This window comes from Sinocyclocheilus anshuiensis, unplaced genomic scaffold, assembly GCF_001515605.1.
Source record: "Sinocyclocheilus anshuiensis isolate Anshui unplaced genomic scaffold, SAMN03320099.WGS_v1.1 scaffold385, whole genome shotgun sequence".
NCBI classification, from domain to species: domain Eukaryota; kingdom Metazoa; phylum Chordata; class Actinopteri; order Cypriniformes; family Cyprinidae; genus Sinocyclocheilus; species Sinocyclocheilus anshuiensis.
In genome coordinates, this window is record NW_015539876.1 from 1,899,725 (window position 1) to 1,922,206 (window position 22,482).

The following is a 22,482-nucleotide window of genomic DNA, read 5'->3' on the forward strand; positions in this document are numbered from 1 at the left end:
GGAATGTACTGTATGAATACACAGAAAGCATATGCCTAATTATTTCTACTTATTTTTATGAGTTAAATGCAAATAATGAAAATACTGCATTTCAGAAAAGACCTTCAAAAAATCCAGTGGAAAGCAAATTATGATACTATTTTAAAAATACAGTTTGCTAATGCATTGTTTATGAATGTATGTATTTGGAGATTAGTTGTATAAACACACCATTTTTTTAAGTTTACTGTCATTATGCTTACATGAATTTGTCAATTTGTTGTACTGACATTCTAAATACATTATCCTCTTTTATATTTATCATAAGGTATATAATAGAGTTACTTCCATCTGTTCCAGTTTAGACTGCGACAGGTCTTGGTCTTTCTAATTATGATTGTGGCCATCCAAAAAAAGTTATACTTGTGTTTAGTAGATAGCTAGTAGTAATTATGGTTAGACTGACTTTGTTAGATGATCATAGTTCATGTATGTTTAAAACAACTACTTACAAGAAGGTGGTTTAATGTAAGCGTAACTAATATTCAACATTTGTTGTATAAATTTACTTTACAAAACAGCTTTTTGTGTTTCTATAGTAATAACTGGTTTAATTGTCTGTTGATAAGCATAGATATTTATCTAAAATGCTATGTACTGATGTTTCAAGTGTTTTGGCAAGTTTAAAATTTCCTCTCTTGTGTTGATTATCTCCAGAGCTCTCTAAGCTCTGAATGTAATTGCAAGCCAGGACTTGATTGGCTCTTGAGTTGTTGGCTTTGGGCCAGCAGACTTTCTCCATATAATAGCGGGAAGCAGGACGACAGCTTCTAAAAGAGAGAGCAGACAACAACTCATTTGGTGTGGTGGAATAACTCTACAAACCTAAAGTGAACAGATCAGAAAATGTGTAAAGGATTAGCTGCCCTGCCCCAGACATGCCTGGAAAGGTAAGTTCTTTAAAACATTTTAGCAGCACCGTGTATTAACTTAAAATTCACTCCCTCACTCACTCGCAGCCTCCTTTGGGAAACAGTGCTTGTGTATTTTGCAATATCTGTGTATTCTGGAGCAGCTGGGAATTCTCAAAATACCATTTTGAGAAAGTCTGTATGGTTTTTTGTATGAGGTTTAGGTAGTGAGTATTGATCACTGTATATAGGAAAACTTTATTCATTATTTGGCCTCAGAGATGTCTTTTGGTTAAATAATTTCAATTATTCAATATAAATTTTATAGAATCTGAAGGATTGTAAATTTTGTATTGTACATATGTATCGTATGGTATATTTTAAGTTTATCTTATTTTCCACTTCTTTTAGTTTTTTTTTTTTTCTTCTTCTTCTTCTTCTTAGTTTTGTCTCTGAAAACATCAAGGTTCCCCAATGTTACCAAAAACCAGTACACTCTCAACTTTGTTTAGTTCTCTGTTCATAACAAGATTTGGAGCAGAATTCCTGAGAACAGACTAGCATAGAAGTATAGCAATGAGGACTTCTATTGTGACTATTGGGCCATACTCTGATTAAACAATTTGTGCTATTGACTCATTGTGTAAACATATGTTTATCACTGTTCTTGGCGTTGGTCTTAATGTCTGGCCCGGGGCCTGGAGTACTTCTGAAAAGTCTATTTGTACATCAGGAAGACGTATTAAGATGGCAACATGAGGTGGTTTATAATGTTGCATTAGATAATTGAGCCATAAAATCAGAATTTTAATAAATGGGCTTTTTAAGCTGAGAAATGTGTGCATTGATGTCAGTATTTTTGGAACAGTAGATATGTCTGTGGCAGCAAGATGTTCACGAAACCTCAACAAATCACCAAGTTTGTTGACGTCACTTCATCCACAGTCATCTGGGAGGAATATGTTTTTCTTTTTTGTCACAAAACATACAAAAAGGATATTGCATCTGTTTTTATCTCTACAGGGAGTGTGAAACAGTCCTGAATAGGTGTGAATTGAACACCTTCAACACGTGTTGTTTTATTGTGTCATCTGTCAAACTGTAGTAATTACTGTACTGATGACAGCTGTACAGGTCAATAATAAGCAGTGAAGAAAAGGTTTCTATAGCTGACGTGCAAAAGGATAAAAACTACATGGAACAAATTATCATTCTCTGTAAAAACAATATGTGTATTTTGACAGAAGAAAATAGATGACGCTAGGCTGATATTTTATAATCTGTTGACAGGTATGTTGTACATTTTAGAAATGTCCTCAACATTTGACTTGAAATTCCATTCATATATAACACGAATCCTTTATTGGTGTATGCTAAACACGCTAATGGACATCTGTATGTGTTTGTATTTGTGCTGTCTTCAGGGCTAAGGAGATCAAGACTAAATTGGGAACTCTGCTTCAGAAGCCAGAGAATTCCATCGACCTTATTATCCCCTACCAAGAAAAGCCTGAGAAGAAACCAGAGAAGCTTCAGAAGTGAGTTCCTGTTGGCTCTGTTCACTTTCCTTCTAATGTTTTCTCTTCCTCTCTCTTTTTCTTTTCCTTACTAATGGGGACTTCAGCTCTTCAGTCTCTTCTCATACCTCTCATACTCATTTAGACCAAAAAGTCTGTGTATACAAAGAGCCCATTTAAACATAAGTCACCATTAGTTTAAATACTTTTTTTTTTTTATTAAAATAAAACTGAAATGACCATTCGAAATATTCTGTTTGCACTTAAAGGTGGAAATTTCAGGATGATTGTTGTATGTTTTCAGGTGGAAATCATCCACTTAAAATGGGGGAAATCATCAACCATGATGTTTAAACGTGGAAATCGTTTCAGGGGGGTTTTGGGGGGTTTTCAGATGGAAATCATCCACTATGATGTTTAAAGGAGGAAATCATCTAAGAAAGATTGTTTGATGGTTTTTAAACAGTCATCCTGGGATGCTTTGCACCTCTGAGTGCAAACAGAACATTTCGAAAGCTTAGCTCAGCTCTAATTTGAATTGTGTTTCAAGGGTCTCCAAATTGTTAACCACTGGTGCTCACTGGACAAAGAGGTAAATCCAAGGTACTCATGTTGTGAGGATAAAAAAAAGGCATATGTTCCACAGGCCATAGAGCATCTTAATGTTGTTTGCCAAGCACACATTTCAAGCCTTCTTCAGGGTGCTACTATAGTCCCTGCAATATATTTTGTCTTTTTTTATAGTTTCTGCTGTACACCGTTTTACTCACAAATATAAATCTTAGATAGATAATAGAAAAAGAGTGTTTTTTATGTAATATATATATATATATATATATATATTCTTAAATACATGAAACTAAAACAATCACTATAAAAGTAATGTTTTGCCCTTATATTAGCCAATATTTATTTTCAGTAACTTATAATAATAGTGACATTAACAATAATAACCAAAATGCCATATTTCTAAATAGGGGTGGTGCTATGTGGTTTGAAATGCTTGTATACTTATGTCGTGCGTTAAATTCATATGGATCAAGTGCTGGTTATCACTTCAATAGAGCGGCGAAAGCATTGTGCCAAAATCACCGGTCCGGTCCGGTCCAGCTGTTCTCTTGCACTGCAAGGTTTAATCAGATAACACCTTTTCATCACATGGTTTTTGGTGTTTGTTTCCCATGCGCTCCAGTAAAGCTGAGGTGATTAAAAATACCTGCAACTTTAGTTTTAACCAGTGCAAAGATATTGCATCGCTCATAACTTTTTGAGAGAAATAGCACAGACACTGGACAAGGATGAATAATATGAGTGGGCGGGTGGGGTTTCGGCGATTGGCCCACTGGGAAAGTACAGGAGCTGCCATCGGCCAATCAATCTAGGCCTATTTTTTTTTATCTCCTCCACAACCAGTCAGGGGCACCTTCATTGCTCGATCCCTGGGGCTTCAGCCCCATAGTTTGTATGTTAGTCTGGCCCTATTTGTGGATAACTATTTTTAAGTATTATACTGTAGAAAATGATGAGGTTCTAACTTGGAAAGCTACAGCAAAGAAGCAAAGTTCAGTGTGAATTCATAAAAAAAGCATGAGAATAGAGCACACTAACTACCTATTCATCTATTAATGCCCATAATTATACAGATTATCAGACGTAACTAAAAGGTTGAGGTGTGGAGAAAAGGGCTGAACAGTGGAGAGCAAGGGAGTCAGAGAGAAAAAAATGAAGAAGGCCATATTAGTACATCCTGTGATGGAAAACTGAAAAGAGTCTGTTTATAATGAAAATTGTGTCCAAATTGACCGTAAAAACATTTGCAGACCACTTCAGCTCCATTTTACTTATGTAATGCCTTATGTAAGTGTTGATAATGGGTTGTAATTTTCAAGCAGAAAAAAATAATAATAAATATCCTAATCATGCAGGATAAGACATGTGAATAGAAAATACATCAGTAATCAAGTTAGACTGAAAGACATGTTTATGAACTGGACCAGGCACGTGCACACATAGACATCAAAGGGGGCTTGAGCACCTGCCCTTTTTCTTCCTCGAGAGAAAGTGTCCTTTTTTCTGGGGAGTTTTTTTTTTTTTTAAATAAATGAATATATGTATTATGTGTGCGTGTTTCTGTTTGCGCACAGCTTTCCCTGTCAAACAAATAAAAAATCTAAATATTAGGCCGGGTCGGGAAATGTTGAGACTCTGTCGAGTTCCAGTTCCGATGCCTTTCTCCCCTTTGCGTCTCCGTGCACGGCGCGCAGCACAGCATTATAAGAGTATTGCACACATTGATCGGCACATCACACACAGACAGGCAGAGAGCCGCAGAAGTGAAGCCCTCCCTCCCTTTCAAGTTGTGTTTGTTTTGGTGTGGAGGTGAGTGGTGATGAACAAAAGACCTGTGCCTCCATTTTACAGCTAATTATTCAAAAGACAAAAGGCAAATAAAGTTCATTTGTCTTGCTAACATCTATGACTCATGAGCGACCATGTAATAAGTTAGCTAAAGTTTAGCTAAGGCAATATATCATGGGTATACAGGCTAACTTAATGGAGAAACGACAGCTGAATACAGTAAAATCAATAACGTCATTAGAATCACCACATTGATATGCAAATTATTAAGTAATTATAATGTGCTAATTTGCATACATTTGACACAAGGCATTGCAGATGAATAAACAAATTAACTAAAGCATATCACCACAAAACTATTATGCTCTTATACAAAGTCTTGATTTTGTTTTGGGGGTGTACTAGAACAGGCTCTCATACTAGGTTGTTCGAAAAACAAAAACAAAAAGTTTGTCTGTATATATTGCTAATAATGCCCTTTTCTTTCTGTGTAAGTACCATATTTCTTAATCACATGTAATTTTACATGTAATGTAAATATTATACCATTGACTGTGTTTGGAAACTTGTTGGCCATATACAAAGAGGAAAATACTAAGTGAAGGAATCTGCTTGTTTTGTTCAGACCCACACCTGAAGAAGCAGCCCAGTGGCGTGAGTCCCTTGACAAGTTCCTTTCCAACAGCTGTAAGTATGATGTTTATCTTAAAATTGCAAGGTTGTCACTGCTCTTCTCCGTGGGATGAATCTGATTGCAAGAAGAAAGTCCTATAAGATAAAGATATTTAAAACTTCTGTAGTCTGAGCAAGTAGCATATGTGCTGCTATATTAAGCAGACCTTATTTTCTCAGTTTACGAACACGCAAAGACGAATGAGGTAAACCTGAAATATCCCACCAAATCGAACTTGACTGCTCAAAATATAAATTGTCATTGTTGGCTTAAGGCTCGTTCACACCAAGGACGATAACTAGTAGAGTCCATAACAGCAGAGTCCTATAATGATAACTGCACAGAAGAATAATATTGCTGGAATCATTTTCAGAATGACTTTGTTCAGCGGATGAACAATAAAAACATTGACAGCCAATGAGAATCCACTCGACTTTAAGGAGTTTGAGCATTTAAAGTGGCAGACATGCAGCACATGCTTATAAGAAACAGAATGTTATCATCCAATGGTGTGAACGCTAATATAGTTATCATTATGGTTATTGTACTTGGTGTAAATAGGCCTTTGCTGTAATGAAGTTTGAACAACGATTACTTCTGTAGTGCAACTTTAAAGTGTAACTTTAACTTTTCATTATTTATCATTGTAAAACTCATTTCTGACCATCTGACTCACTGTTGGTTTTTCACAAAAAAACAAACACAAGCAAACCTGTAAATAAACAAAATGTCAAAATAAGATCCTTTGTCTGCACAGAAGGGCTGAATTAGTCAATTATAGTTTGGAAAATAAATCTTTGTTATTCATTCAATTATTTGTTTCAAGGCCAGTTTGTCATGTTTAATTATAGCATTTTGCCATGGAAAATGTGTTCATTTTATTTTAGAGTGGATTGTTTGCAGATTAGCCTAATCAGTCCGAACTGCATTATATAGATATATTTATTTATATTTATATTTATTTTTTATTCAAATATAAGAGCATTTCTTTTGTGTTGAACCTAAAACGCCATTCCCACCATTCCCATATAAATAATTGCAAGTCTTAAAATAAATCTGCATTGGATAGTCAGTAATTACATTGGTTGATCCACAGAGGTGAATCATGTACTTGAATACCACATGCTGTTATACAACATGGACTCGTGAGGGATTGCATTAAGGGCTGTGTGCCCTAGGCGTGCACGGCGGTAATGTTTGGATAAGGATGTTAAGAGCTGGTGAGACCGGGTTCTCTGGTGGCAGCGTGTCGCCAACACATTAGCACAAAAAGAACACACACAGCTGTACTCACTCTAATAGCTTTTCCACATTTTTAATTCCATAGATGGCCTGGCCACCTGCCCTAGGCGTGCATGGCGGTAATGTTTGGATAAGGATGTTAAGAGCTGGTGGGACCGGGGTCTCCGGTGGCAGCTTGTCGCCAACACAATAGCACAAAAAGAACACACAGAGCTGTACTCACTCTAATAGCTTTTCCACATTTTTAATTCCATAGACAGCCTGGCCACCTTCAAAAGCTTCCTCAGATCTGAGTTCAGCGAGGAAAATATTGAGTTCTGGGAGGCTTGCGAGGACTTCAAAAAGACCAAGTCCCCCCTGAAAATGGCCATCAAAGCAAACAAGATTTATGAGGACTTCATTCAGACCGGTGGGCCCAAAGAGGTTTGTTTGTTTTGCCATTGTTTTTTTTTTTGTGCTAATCACACTCAGATTTACAGTTCAGATAAAAAAGTGCAGTGCTTCAGAAATAGAAGGAAGCAGCTCTCCATCAGACTCGTTATTCATCTCCTGTGAAAATATGTTTCGTATCAGTTGTTTAGATCACTGTATAAACGCTGAGGCCAATGTTCTCCCCCCAAGGAGCTACTGTATAAAAAATGTCCCCAAGGAGCTACTGTATAAAAACTTGAAAGTGCCGTTAAGGTACCGCTCCTTCAAGTTATTTTTTTAGGTTAGCATAAGCTTGTGTTCTGCATCTGAAATATATAATTTAGGCATATTGTTTTATCTACATGATTGTTGGTTACTCATATTTGATATTTAAGCATCTTGAGCTCGATATAACCTAATGAAAATGCTGTTGTCCACTCAGGTATTAGTAAGGTAATTTAATGTATAATTTTTCTAATAGCCAAAAAAGTTGTAGGTTCTAACCCTGTGCCACTAAAACCCACATTTAAACTCATGCTGTCCTTTTGTTTAAAGGTTAAAAAATATTTCAGTAAATTATCATGTTATTTAAAAAAAAAAATATTTGTATCAGGATGTTTGCACAGCCGTGTGCTGAGGTTTAAATTACCTGTTATGTAACAGCCATTAGACAACATACCAAATTTTGATAAATGTAACAATAGCCATTTGTTTCTTAGTGACCATAACGATTTTTAAAATCAATGAAATGCAAACAGTGTCTCATTGCCATTTTAAATATAACTTTTTCTAATTCTGTGATTGTTTCCGCATCAATATTTTGTACTGATATTTTTTTAGTTCTGTTCTTTCATTATTATGATCAAACACTTTGATTGTGCATATTACAATAAAACAAAACTAAATCTAAATACATTTAAACATAAAACAATTATTTAAAAAAAATAAATGGGTAAGACACATTCAAAACAAATGGAAACAAATGGTTGCTGCTTACAAAAATTTAATAATTAACAAGTCAACGACTTTTGAGGCATTTCTCTATATCAGATTATGTAAGGAAACTGATATGGTCAACATGATGGTCAGGAAGAAAATAAAAATGAATACAATTCTCTAATCCAGCCTGTATTCGTAAAAACTGCAGGGAATCAGTCAAATTGTCTGAATTTGTTCCAGAAGACAGATTGCTCCACAGCCCTCCTAGAGTGCTGAGACACTGTCAAAGTTGAAATAATGTGTTTCTTACTCATTATTTTTGTCCAATTTTAAGCATTTTGTGACTGACTTTTACACACTTCCTCCTTATCCCCAATATCATGCTTTTAGGTGAACATCGACCACTTCACCAAAGATGTGACTCTGAGGAACCTGGTGGATCTTTCTCCCTCCTCTTTCGAGCTGGCTCAGAGCCGGATCTACACCCTGATGGAGAAAGACTCCTTCGGTCGGTTCCTGCGGTCTGAGCAGTACCAGGAACTCCTCAAGTAAACCGACTTGTCCAGCTGCAGGGAGACTCAGTCCTTTGGTCACAAATTCATATCATTTTACTCAAACTAAAAGTCTTTAATACACATTTCTGACACACTTCTAAAACTCATTAAACGATACCACAGTTTTTTATTTGGTAAAAGTGGAAAACACCAGGCACAGTTGCAATGTCCCCCTGCAGCTGACTGAACTGGTCCACTGCTAACAAAAACATCTTAACATAAATTGTTAAAATTAATGTGATTCCTGCCCAGTGCTCTGAATGTCAAAGTCAAGAACTTTAATAAAAGAAGTTGATTAGGGCTTAAGAGACAGTATGCATTGTTCCTTATAAAAGTGTGATTTGTCATTAACAATCATTTAATTTGTACAAGTGCAAAATGCCAAGGATTTGAAGCGCCTCTTAAAATCTTGTATATATAATGTCCTATTAATTGGAGTCACACTCTGATCCCTGTAGACTAAATAAAGACTTAAACTGATCCCCGCTTGTCATTTATGGCTTTTCGGATAAGTGCAGAAGTGGTACATGTACTTTTGATGAGGACGTTCTGACCCAAGCATCTAAGTTCATCTTAGATGTTCATCAAGGGGAAGAGGCTGGGGAATGGGAATGGGAGAGTGTGGGCTTTTTCTTAGAAATGTCTGTGTTAACATTAAAATGCCCAAATGGTAAACCAATGGAAATCATGGGGAAATGACCCACTTTGTATTGAAAGCTTCACTATAAGTCAAAGCTAAAAAAAAAAGTGTGACATGTTAAGATGCACTCCAGTCTCTGGGAACTTGTTGTTTGGGTTACCGTTGTTGAAAGTTGCTAAGATGGGAATTTCAAGTAGGAGGGAATCTCTATAAAGCACTGGGCACATAATTTTTTATTCTAAAAGAAATGTTTATTCCCATGCCACTTTAAAAGCAGAAAACATTTAGATTAAGTCATGGAAACCCTAAACATCCAAGTGTTTTTTTTTTTTCGACTTTCTACAGCAACCATTTATCACAATAACATAAATATATACACACTGTAATACCTATAAACTATTATACTCTAAACAAGAATTATTACTGCAAAATGTTATTGAAGTTAGCATCTATTATTTGCCCTTAGCATGTGCAGACAGTCGTGAGTTGTAAGTCAAGTTATTGCAGATAGAACGGCATATCAAACATATGTAACCCACAAGTGTGATATTCAGTGTCCTTTTGCATGTTTTTATTTAAAGTGTGTTTCACAGACACATATACTCTTGCATGTTTATTTATTATACTGTGTGTAGCTATGTCACTAAATCTAATAACATTCATTCATATTATGAGCAGTGGTAGATGCCTCCAGAAGTCCTTACTGATGTTCCAAAAGCAAATTATTAGTTCACTGCAGGACAGGTTTAGTTTCATGTGGTCATCAATAACTGGGCATCACCAACTAAATTCAAGATAAATTGAACTAATCCCAAAAGAATTTTAAGAGCAGTAACAGCTCTTTTAGTTAATTAAAAAATATACATATTTTAAAATTATGATTTTTTTTTGGCTAAAAATTGTCAGTAAGGACTGACAGAGTACCTTGCTTATACAAGAAATCTGCATAAAACTATATGCATGTATGTTTGTAGTTGATCATATAAAATCCATAATCACATTAAAGTTCTGAAGATTATTTGTATTCGATGTACATATCAGCCTTTTACAAATGACTTTAATTTATTATCTTTAAGATTGCTTGTCTGTTTGTTTGAATTTTAAGAGCAGTAACAGCTCTTTTAGTCAATTAAAAAATATACATATTTTAAAATTATGATTTTTTTTGGGGCTAAAAATTGTCAGTAAGGACTGACAGAGTACCTTGCTTATACAAGAAATCTGCATAAAACTATATGCATGTATGTTTGTAGTTGATCATATAAAATCCATAATCACATTAAAGTTCTGAAGATTATTTGTATTCGATGTACATATCAGCCTTTTACAAATGACTTTAATTTATTATCTTTAAGATTGCTTGTCTGTTTGTTTGATCTTCAAGGTAAAAATGACTAAGATAAGATTGTGTCCTTTCTGTTATTTCTAAAAAAATATGAGGCCTGATTTTGTCCTTTTCTTTACCAAGCAAGGCTAGTAAATCAGCAAAAGTAAATCAGACACTTAAAAGTTAAGCTTTGTTTTCCTCCTCTCTGTATTATAGTTGTTCTGAATCATCGTGGAATTACTCAGCGTTGTTTAATGGTACTCCATTTTGGCAAGCATGGAATTTCAGTAATATCTGTATTCCCAAGAGAACGTTGTTAAAATGCCAAATTTGAATAATAATGGAACTGCTTCCTGACTTCCTGTACTGCAAGCTCTCTCATCCATTTCCTTTAGCCACTCGACCAGAGTATTTTATTCACACAACCGTGATAAGATATATCCACTCAATGTGTGAAGAATAGAAAGATATAACAACTAGTAAATCAGCAAAAGTAAATCAAACACTTAAAAGTTAAGCTTTGTTTTCCTCCTCTCTGTATTATAGTTGTTCTATAATCATCATGGAATTACTCAGCGTTGTTTAATGGTACTCCATTTTGGCAAGCATGGAATTTCAGTAATATCTGTATTCCCAAGAGAACGTTGTTAAAATGCCAAATTTGAATAATAATGGAACTGCTTCCTGACTTCCTGTACTGCAAGCTCTCTCATCCATTTCCTTTAGCCACTCGACCAGAGTATTTTATTCACACAACCGTGATAAGATATATCCACTCAATGTGTGAAGAATAGAAAGATATAACAAGAAAGACAGAGGAAGAGAGAGGTGGAAAATTGAGATGAAGCAGATGGGCGATGGGAGGTTGCCAAAATAAACAATGTCAGACGCAAACATGTTCACATTCATTACCACTCTCATTCCTAGAAATAGGCGTAGACTCGTGACTGTGGCTTAAACCCCTTGTGTACTGGTGGAACCGAAAGACATTTCTTGAGTTGCATCAAAAAGGCACCCTTTTCATAAATGCCAAACAAAAGAGCATCTCCATTTTGCTTTGTCAATGTCCAGACTGTAGGTCAGGATCATCAAAACTGTTCTTTATTAAATTGTTTTTGTTCTGCTGCTTTTATCAAAGACATACAAGAACATAACTAATTTCATTTAAACAGCAAATGCACACATCCAATTAATCTCGGCTGAAACAAGGTTAAACCCTTTTGAACATTCTATTATAAGCTGACTCATTACTCTTTCACTGTCACTTCTCTGATGAATAAAACATGAATAAAAAATTAATAATTAAAAAAATACTTACTGATTCCAAAGTTTTACACAGCTGTAGTGTATGAATCAGTCAAATGACCTAAGAACATTTTCTTCAGAAAATGTGCAAATACTTTCATCTTCATTTTTAACAATATACTGTTTTATCATTTAAATTAACTTTTTATTGTAAAATGTTTTGTTTGAAAAGTGTTTGTGCTATGCCTCTTTAAAAAAAATAAATGCCACAGGGTTTGAAATTTTGTTATAATGCAAATAAATTCATACATTATGTGTTCAAATACTTTTTATGGCCACTGTACATCTGTATATCCGTTCACAAATAGCCTGTCAGTTCACATGCCAAATTTATTTTTATGACAGTCCTCATTCGACACAATTGCCTCAGTGCTGAAACGATGTACAACAGTCATACCATACCAAGGCCAAACAATATTAAATCTTATCCAGGTATTAACACCAGACTTACGACAGCTCGAGCTGAAGCTATAACATCGCACAAGAGTGTGAGAGTGTGTGTGTGTGTGGAACAGGATACTAATCATGCCCTTATGGCACAATAATGCTGTTCCTGCTATTTGCGCATGCACACAAATGGAAACAAATGTGGCTCGTACACACAAAAACAAAACCAGAAACCAGATAACGACTGTGCAGGGCTCAGATGGAAGGAGAGATAATGCTCTCTAAATACTCACTTCATATGGTCATTTGTGTAGTAAAACCAGACCGCTCTCATTAAAGATACAGCTGTGAATTTGCTGTGTTTTTGATGGCTACCAAGATTTACATAGGTGAATGTAAATTCTAGGAAATCTAAATAATGAACTGTTAAGTTTGGTTTATAAAACTGTTTTTTTTTTTTTCTTTTAACAAACACCCAAAAATACCAAAACAACGTTATTATATTGATACAGCTATGTCCTTAATGCATTTCATACACTCTCAGAAAAAAAGTACAACACTGTCTCTTAGGTAAGGTAAGGTAACTTATAACTTGCAGGTAACTGGTATATATAAGTAACTTAAAGTTACATATAGTACTTTAAAGCAATGGTACGGGGTTTTTTTTTACCTTGAAATATCAGTTTCAAAATCTTTCTCATGGTTCACTGACGTCTTTTTTGGGACGCTGCATCCGAAATCGCATAGTTCCCCACAATATAGTATAATAATTCATAGTATTTTGAAAAACAGTAGGCGGCAAGTCTACCTGGATGACCAAGATTTACATAGGTGAATGTACATTCTAGGAAATCTAAATAATGAACTGTTAAGTTTGGTTTATAAAACTGTTTTTTTTTTTCTTTTAACAAACACCCAAAAATACCAAAACAACGTTATTATATTGATACAGCTATGTCCTTAATGCATTTCATACACTCTCAGAAAAAAAGTACAACACTGTCTCTTAGGTAAGGTAAGGTAACTTATAACTTGCAGGTAACTGGTATATATAAGTAACTTAAAGTTACATATAGTACTTTAAAGCAATGGTACGGGGTTTTTTTTTACCTTGAAATATCAGTTTCAAAATCTTTCTCATGGTTCACTGACGTCTTTTTTGGGACGCTGCATCCGAAATCGCATAGTTCCCCACAATATAGTATAATAATTCATAGTATTTTGAAAAACAGTAGGCGGCAAGTCTACCTGGATGACCTACTGTTCTACTTCAGGCGTGATTCTGAAGTGCGCATACGATGGACACTTTACTGTCCCATGAAGCCACGGGAGAGAAGTTATCAAATGGCAGTGAAGTGACGCAACGGACACTGGTAGGTCGTGACAGTAGCAACACGGCGGATGTAGTAAATTCTAATTCAAATACAGTATACTCAGACAGTACGCGATTTCGGATGCACCGCATGTTTGATTAGGAGTACAAATTTCCAGTTTAAAGGGTGGATTGCTTTACGTCAACAACAAATGCAGTAATTTCGACAGTGGTATATTTACGACAGTGAATTCCACTCACTTAACTGTAGGGGGCTCTAAAGTCGCAGAAATACACAAAACTATTAGTTGCTTTAAAAGTATATTAGTACTTTAAGTGTATAAGTGTCCCTTTTGAAATGATACTTTCTATGAAGTAGTTGTGAGTCTGAAATTGCACATTTATTCCCTCTTATTGTGGCAAATTATGGGTTTTGGGCATCACCATGAATTATATAAGGGGTTGGGGCAATTTCTAGGGAAGCCTGTTTCTGCCAGAATTCAAAAATAATAATTAAGGTAATAGCGACCTTCTATCTCACAATTTAGACTTTTTTTCTTGCAATTCTGACATTTTTGTCTTAGATATAAATTCAGAATGGCAAATTATACACCAAGAATAACAATATATGACTGTTTCTCTTGCAAATTCACAGCTTGCAATTCCGAGTTAACATCTTGCGAGTTTATATCACACAGTTCTGAGAAGAAGAAAAAAGTCTAAATTGTGAGATAAAAAAATCGCAACAGCTTTTGACTTCATTTAAATACCCTTGGGAAGCACTAGACTAGCACCTGGTTAAACTAGACTAGACTAGAGGTGTTCAGTCAGTGCACTGAAAACAAACTCGGTTAATTCGGCCTCTAATGTTTCCTGATAAATAGATATTCAGATGCAGAATACAAATATGGCCTATATTCTTCTTTGGTTCAAGCAAGTTCATTGCTGTTCTGTGTGTGTCTGCCATTTGAAAAGCTGCCCACTTCAATAACAATGATAAAACAGGCACTCCAGCACCTGAAGCGCCAGAGCAGAGTGTAATTACATCAAGCCCTGTGCTGAGCCATAATGAGCAGCCTGCTGTCCTGCAGCAAGATCCTGCTGCGAAACAGAGAACACAAAACAGAGAACAGAGAGAGAGAAAGAGATAAATCGGTCAAGAAAAACAGCCTGTTCTCTGCTTTACCAGATGCTCATTTGCTCCTCTGTAACTGCAGGCAAAGGCAAAACATGTCAAGTCAGTGTAGACGAGGGGTGCTGAGAAGTCACACGTTCCTTTTGGGAATCTAAAACAGCTATGCAGATGGTTATTGAATTGTTTTTGTAGGTTGTTTTGTAGGCAAATGTGAGCACATAATATGGCTTGAATAACTTTGTAAAATGTTTACCTATTATATTCAAAGCTGGATTGTCAAAATAACTGTGATTGTGATGGTAATGGCAACCTCCATAATGACTTTCTTATATTGATACAGCTATGTCCTTAATGCATTTCATACACTCTCAGAAAAAAAGTACAACACTGTCTCTTAGGTAAGGTAAGGTAACTTATAACTTGCAGGTAACTGGTATATATAAGTAACTTAAAGTTACATATAGTACTTTAAAGCAATGGTACGGGGGTTTTTTTTACCTTGAAATATCAGTTTCAAAATCTTTCTCATGGTTCACTGACGTCTTTTTTGGGACGCTGCATCCGAAATCGCATAGTTCCCCACAATATAGTATAATAATTCATAGTATTTTGAAAAACAGTAGGCGGCAAGTCTACCTGGATGACCTACTGTTCTACTTCAGGCGTGATTCTGAAGTGCGCATACGATGGACACTTTACTGTCCCATGAAGCCACGGGAGAGAAGTTATCAAATGGCAGTGAAGTGACGCAACGGACACTGGTAGGTCGTGACAGTAGCAACACGGCGGATGTAGTAAATTCTAATTCAAATACAGTATACTCAGACAGTACGCGATTTCGGATGCACCGCATGTTTGATTAGGAGTACAAATTTCCAGTTTAAAGGGTGGATTGCTTTACGTCAACAACAAATGCAGTAATTTCGACAGTGGTATATTTACGACAGTGAATTCCACTCACTTAACTGTAGGGGGCTCTAAAGTCGCAGAAATACACAAAACTATTAGTTGCTTTAAAAGTATATTAGTACTTTAAGTGTATAAGTGTCCCTTTTGAAATGATACTTTCTATGAAGTAGTTGTGAGTCTGAAATTGCACATTTATTCCCTCTTATTGTGGCAAATTATGGGTTTTGGGCATCACCATGAATTATATAAGGGGTTGGGGCAATTTCTAGGGAAGCCTGTTTCTGCCAGAATTCAAAAATAATAATTAAGGTAATAGCGACCTTCTATCTCACAATTTAGACTTTTTTTCTTGCAATTCTGACATTTTTGTCTTAGATATAAATTCAGAATGGCAAATTATACACCAAGAATAACAATATATGACTGTTTCTCTTGCAAATTCACAGCTTGCAATTCCGAGTTAACATCTTGCGAGTTTATATCACACAGTTCTGAGAAGAAGAAAAAAGTCTAAATTGTGAGATAAAAAAATCGCAACAGCTTTTGACTTCATTTAAATACCCTTGGGAAGCACTAGACTAGCACCTGGTTAAACTAGACTAGACTAGAGGTGTTCAGTCAGTGCACTGAAAACAAACTCGGTTAATTCGGCCTCTAATGTTTCCTGATAAATAGATATTCAGATGCAGAATACAAATATGGCCTATATTCTTCTTTGGTTCAAGCAAGTTCATTGCTGTTCTGTGTGTGTCTGCCATTTGAAAAGCTGCCCACTTCAATAACAATGATAAAACAGGCACTCCAGCACCTGAAGCGCCAGAGCAGAGTGTAATTACATCAAGCCCTGTGCTGAGCCATAATGAGCAGCCTGCTGTCCTGCAGCAAGATCCTGCTGCGAAACAGAGAACACAAAACAGAGAACAGAGAGAGAGAAAGAGATAAATCGGTCAAGAAAAACAGCCTGTTCTCTGCTTTACCAGATGCTCATTTGCTCCTCTGTAACTGCAGGCAAAGGCAAAACATGTCAAGTCAGTGTAGACGAGGGGTGCTGAGAAGTCACATGTTCCTTTTGGGAATCTAAAACAGCTATGCAGATGGTTATTGAATTGTTTTTGTAGGTTGTTTTGTAGGCAAATGTGAGCACATAATATGGCTTGAATAACTTTGTAAAATGTTTACCTATTATATTCAAAGCTGGACTGTCAAAAACTGTGGCGATAATGGCAGCGTACATAATGACCTTCACTCAAAGTCATCAGCAATATCTCAGTTTCACTTGCATTTTCCTTTGTCCTGAATTTAATTTAATAGAAAGCATAGGGTGCAAAGGGACTGAAAGGCCCTCGGGGGCCATTTTGAAAATGTTTTCTTTCCCAAAACACCAAATTGAAACACCACCACAACATTTTCCTAAACAACAGTTTGTTGCTAATCACTGCAAAATATTACTTATACATGTGGCCAGTAAATTTCAAATTGTAATTAAATAATTTTAAATAATAATAATAATAATAATAATAATTTAAACATCAAAATAAATTGTATATTATTATTGTTATACATATAAAATAATTTGAGCATGTATATACAGTTATTTTGTGAAATTTTAAAATTGAGCTTTATGGTTTTCATTTTTGTTCAGGACTGAAAGGCCCTCGGGGGCCATTTTGAAAATGTTTTCTTTCCCAAAACACCAAATTGAAACACCACCACAACATTTTCCTAAACAACAGTTTGTTGCTAATCACTGCAAAATATTACTTATACATGTGGCCAGTAAATTTCAAATTGTAATTAAATAATTTTAAATAATAATAATAATAATAATAATAATTTAAACATCAAAATAAATTGTATATTATTATTGTTATACATATAAAATAATTTGAGCATGTATATACAGTTATTTTGTGAAATTTTAAAATTGAGCTTTATGGTTTTCATTTTTGTTCAAAAGAATTAAATCAATGGTTTTTCAACAATTAAACAAATTGTTTAATTCAACGCAAGATCCAATCCACTTAAAAATGGCACTAGAGATATAGTTGACAGGCAGGAAGATTGAGGATGCCTATACTGAAACAAATTGTTTTCCATAAGTGAGGAAAAAATCGATTTGTTTTGAAGCATGTGCAATGTGGGCTCAGTGACTGTGACAATCACAACAGAGAGTCATTTCTGAAACATGCCTTCAGCATTGTAGCTGTTAAATTGTTTGGTTACTAAAAGCAGGGAAAGGTTTGTTGTTCCAATAAAGAGTGTTCAAAATGATCTGTAAATGGTTTATCATTTACTGAAGTTGTTATTTATTTGTTGTTATTATATTTATTTGATTATTTTACTCTTTTCCTATGTTTATTGTCTCAATATCTATAAGCTACTATTTTATACCATTTCTGCCACTGTTTCCCTGGGGGGTCTTAATTTTATATATATGTACCGTATATATCCCTTTGCTGCCTTTATTTTGAAATGATTTTCAGTAAAGCGTCTTTGATCATTTCTTTTCACAGCTGCTACATCATTCAAGTTTTCAATCATCATACACTTCGAAAATCTTTTCCTTTGTACCCTAAAGCTCTGTGTGAGATGTACAGCAATACTTTACATTAATCATTTTCACTCATTACTCCATTTCTGTTTATGTTTTCATTTGAGTATAATACACTTTTGAAGTGTCACATCATTTGTTTACATCCCTAGATTTTCTGTTTCTCACTTCAAAAGGGAAGCACGACAGACATCAGAACTGAATGTTCCCATCCCATCTATGAATGTTCCCATCTTGCAAAGAATCCATTCCAGCTCAGCCTCTTTGTGCACTTTTTACTTCATAAAATCTCTCTGCGTTGTTTTAAACATAATGAGAGATGAGATGAGACTAGATAATATATTCCATATATTCAAAAAGAGTATTGACTGCTCTCTCACAATATTTCAAACATCTTCAAACACTCTTAATTAAAACCATGTGCTTTCATGTGAGCTAGGTCACACTGACTTTGCCAAGGTAATCTTTTAAGAGTTGTTTTAAGAGTCTTTTAAGAGGTTCATTTTAAACCATTCTTTATCAGTGTACCTTAGGAAGGAGAAATATTGAACAAATTGTTTCTGGTGTATCTACGAATAGGATACTTGATGAATGTATCAATATAAATAGTTAATAAGTAATCTGACTGAAATGGACAGTTACAGAGTCTTGCTACATAGTTTTCTAATGGTCTCTGTAATTTTAGGACTATCTGAGAAATACCCATGAGAGAACTTTATAGTTTTTGAGTTATCTTAACTTCCTGTACTCTTTTACTCAACGTCCTAAACATCCATATACAACGTGCAATCCTCAATTACGTCACACTCAAGCTGGGTGCTCATTATCGTGTTTTGAGAGATAATGGTTATTGACATGAAGCTTGTCAAAAAAATGGTGGAAGAAACTTTCAAGATTCTGCTTTTAGTAACGAGATATAGATATAGACAGCAACCAAATGCATTTCTTTGTTTAAATACTAAATACTAGAAAAGAAAAAAAAAGTTATAAAAAAACATTCTGTTCACAATATCTGACTATAGCATTTTTATAAAAAACAATTTTCTTTATTAATGGTAATATTATTAATTTACTTATTTACTATGACTTATTTTCTGAAGATATATGAATGGCTGACTACCCAGTTTTGAATAGTCAAGAATTACTCACTTTGTTCTCTCTCTTTCTCTCTCTCTCCCTCTCTCTCTCAAAAAAAAAAAATATATATATATATATATATGGGTATACAAAATCTTAAGAATGAATCTTCAATTGCATGTTGTTTTAAAATGTCAAATTGTTAGTTGTCTGTTGGATCAATTATTATTTTGGAAACCAAAAGGATGGAGACGGTCATAAAAAATGTATTTTATGATGTCATTTTATTCATAAATATGTAAAAAATAAAGATGGAACCAGTAAACAAATATGTAAACAACTCACATTTGGCAATTTATTCTAACAGGAGCATTTGTGATTTGATATGTAAAGTTTGCCTTACAGCCAAGACACAGTTTCACTACTGAATGCATCCTAAATCATTTGCAGTGACAGGTAATACATTGCACATGCACATTTATCACATTCACTTGTCATTTTGTGGATTTTGAAGAGCGGCCAAAAGAAAAATGAAATGCTGGAAATTTCACATTTGAAGTAGAAAGAACGGACATCACCTTTAAAGTTAAGAGAGCTTATACATAAACATATGTAAATATATGTATTACAGAGCATTACAAGAGTAAAGAGAATACAATTGGTTATATTTTAGTGATGTTAATGGTCCTATTCTCATCAGAGCTTAAAAAAAATCCTAAGCAAAAAACATTTTCTGTCTGTAACAGTCATTTAAACTACGTCACAGGTATATTGTTTTCCCAAAGCCAATTCAATGGAATTTCAAGGTTGAGGAGTAGATGCGGGTTATTTCTGTTGTCAGTAAAAACATTGCCTGCACAAAACCCATTTAGATCATGCTCAAGCAGTGAAACTACACACTCTTAATGCTGCTGCAAAGCTAAAAGTGTTACAATCACAATGACTGAACCATTTAATGATTTGTAGTTTGGCTCTGGAGTTACAACTCCACCGTTTTACACTGAAACGTGAACAAGCTTTAGACAGCCGAAATGAGTGGAAGTCACATTATGGCAAAGTTCGTCATATACTTTGTTCATCTAGGAGGAGATGGTTCAGGTTAGCCATAACTTGGCAAGCACTGACCGTGGTCAGAAACGTGTCATTTTCCTTTCTTCTCTAAACTACAGGGTTTGTTGTCCAACAGTGGTCGAGACAGTTCCAGGAACAGTTTGGATTTCAGGAAGCGCCTGTACGAGTCCTTTTCCATGAGGGTGAAGATTTTGCTCTGAGCCTCCTCAAAACAGGATGAGTCGCATCTTTCCAGATTCTTTCTAGTGAGTTCTCTGGTGGCCGAATCCAAATTCACCTAAAAAAAATAATAATAATGGAGATTTATGAGTACATTTTATATGTGATAAGGGAATAGACCTACTGCAGTCAAGCAGCACTCTCACCTCACTAGGGGAATCGACTTCAACGTATCGCTCAAATATCTTTCTAGCTTTCACATTCATCTTGTCCACTGATGTCTGCTTGAAATCCTCACAGGCTTCCCAGAATTCAATGTTCTCTTGACTGTACTCGGACTGTGAAAAGGAAGTGAAAGCCTTCAGGCCATCTGAAAGGAAAGAATTTCAGTGAGACTCAATGTACTGAAAAAATAATAAATTGCGTTATATATTCAACAATATAATATAATATCCAAATTACAGTCAGAAGCAGCATTATTTAAGTATCACTGAGATACTAGTTTCTTTTGATAATATTTTGAAATCAAATTTATTTTATATATTCTGATTTCATGTTCATTTTAGTTGAAGTTTGTCATTTTTAATGTTTTTGTCATTTGTGTTTGTTTTTGTTGTTTTTAAATGTCTGTAGAATGTTTTTCCGTTTTAGTTTTAATTATTTTAGTTTTAGGAAACTATAGCGGAAATAAAAAAAAAATCAATTACATTTTTGTATATTTTATTTCAGTTAACATTTATTTAATTTCAAGTAAGTTTTTTTTCTTTTTTCTTTTTTAGTTTTAATTTTAGGTGACTATAATAACCCTGGTCCGAAGGCATTCAAATCTCCATCTGAACTCATTATTCTTAGGAAGCGGATGTTGAGGAGGGTTTGGAATGAAGAGGTCAGGACTTTGAGTTTGGGGGATTCTCTAAAGACTGTCCTAGTGGTTGATGACCCCTGTAGCCCACCAGAGCAGAACACTCAAGCTCTTCAGGGGCCACCAGTGCAGTCTGTAGACATGTAGCACACATGGGGCATGAGAAAAATACGGTCATGGCCTGTCAGGCTGACAGAAACATATTCTCCTTTAACAGAGACATTAATGAGGCCAAGGGCTCTTTGACAGCAAATACAAGGCTGAATAAACAAGGGTCAGTGCAGACATCTCAGGCTTTCTTATTAAATCATTACTATGCTAGGAAGCGGATGCTGAGGAGGTTTTGGAATGAAGAGGTCAGGACTTTGAGTTTGGGGGGATTCTCTAAAGACTGTCCTAGTGGTTGATGACCCCTGTAGCCCACCAGAGCAGAACACTCAAGCTCTTCAGGGGCCACCAGTGCAGTCTGTAGACATGTAGCACACATGGGGCATGAGAAAAATACGGTCATGGCCTGTCAGGCTGACAGAAACATATTCTCCTTTAACAGAGACATTAATGAGGCCAAGGGCTCTTTGACAGCAAATACAAGGCTGAATAAACAAGGGTCAGTGCAGACATCTCAGGCTTTCTTATTAAATCATTACTATGCTACAGGCTGTTCATCATATGCTACAGGCTGTTCATCGATTTGATCAGGATGGTTGATTTTTTTATTGCATAACCAAATAATCTTGACACTTACCTTCATTTTTAATCAGGTTGTTAAATGATGTTTTCCATTTCTCAATTTCAGCAATAGGGACTCTAGAATCAGAGGAAGGAATTCATATACAACAAAATATAAATGTTAATGTAAATACTATCAGATTAGCTTCAGTAATGGTTAAATACTATACTATCATATATATAAATAATATTATTTATTAATAATATTATATAATATTATATAATATTATATTATATTATATTATATTATATTATAAGGAAGCCATGTTGGTCCAACCTTACCTGTTCACCACCTTCTCCTTCTCCTTCTCCTTCAGAGTCTTCTGATCTTGAGGTGGATCTGGCTTTTGAAGCAGGAAGCCAATCTTATGCTTTATGTCTTTGGCGCTGTTGGAGAAAACATATAATTAAATGAATCTTTTGGCTTTAGAGAA

At 35.1% G+C, this 22,482-nt stretch overlaps 2 protein-coding genes and 1 long non-coding RNA gene across 3 annotated transcripts in view; 1 reads left to right on the plus strand and 2 right to left on the minus strand.

Moving 5' to 3' along the window:
* The first annotated feature begins 793 nt into the window (after window positions 1-793).
* LOC107685321 (regulator of G-protein signaling 5-like) lies at window positions 794-8,904 on the plus strand. The gene is made up of 5 exons (XM_016481874.1): window positions 794-929; window positions 2,315-2,428; window positions 5,391-5,452; window positions 6,937-7,103; window positions 8,421-8,904. The coding sequence occupies exons 1-5, from the start codon at window positions 886-888 to the stop codon at window positions 8,580-8,582; spliced, it is 549 nt and encodes a 182-aa protein (XP_016337360.1). The 5' UTR covers window positions 794-885; the 3' UTR covers window positions 8,583-8,904.
* An 81-nt stretch (window positions 8,905-8,985) lies between these two features.
* LOC107685322 (uncharacterized) lies at window positions 8,986-10,296 on the minus strand. The gene is made up of 2 exons (XR_001633939.1): window positions 9,820-10,296; window positions 8,986-9,782 (listed from the first exon to the last, which is right to left on the minus strand). It is a non-coding gene; the product is annotated as an uncharacterized LOC107685322 (long non-coding RNA).
* Window positions 10,297-19,494: 9,198 nt separating this feature from the next.
* Window positions 19,495-22,482, minus strand: part of LOC107685323 (regulator of G-protein signaling 4-like) — a 3,624-nt gene continuing 636 nt past the window's right edge. The window contains exons 3-5 of the mRNA XM_016481875.1: window positions 22,065-22,126; window positions 20,664-20,827; window positions 19,495-20,575 (exon numbers count right to left, since the gene is read on the minus strand). Coding sequence (XP_016337361.1) covers window positions 20,369-20,575; window positions 20,664-20,827; window positions 22,065-22,126 — 433 coding nt within the window. The 3' untranslated portion in view covers window positions 19,495-20,368. The remainder of the gene's footprint in view (window positions 20,576-20,663; window positions 20,828-22,064; window positions 22,127-22,482) is intronic.

Coding starts and splice junctions, on each gene's coding strand:
- LOC107685321 (XM_016481874.1), top strand. CDS start 886: ATGTGTAAAGGATTAGCTGCCCTGCCCCAGACATGCCTGGAAAG. Junction 930..2,314: donor CCCCAGACATGCCTGGAAAG/GTAAGTTCTTTA, acceptor TGCTGTCTTCAG/GGCTAAGGAGATCAAGACTA. Junction 2,429..5,390: donor AAACCAGAGAAGCTTCAGAA/GTGAGTTCCTGT, acceptor TGTTTTGTTCAG/ACCCACACCTGAAGAAGCAG.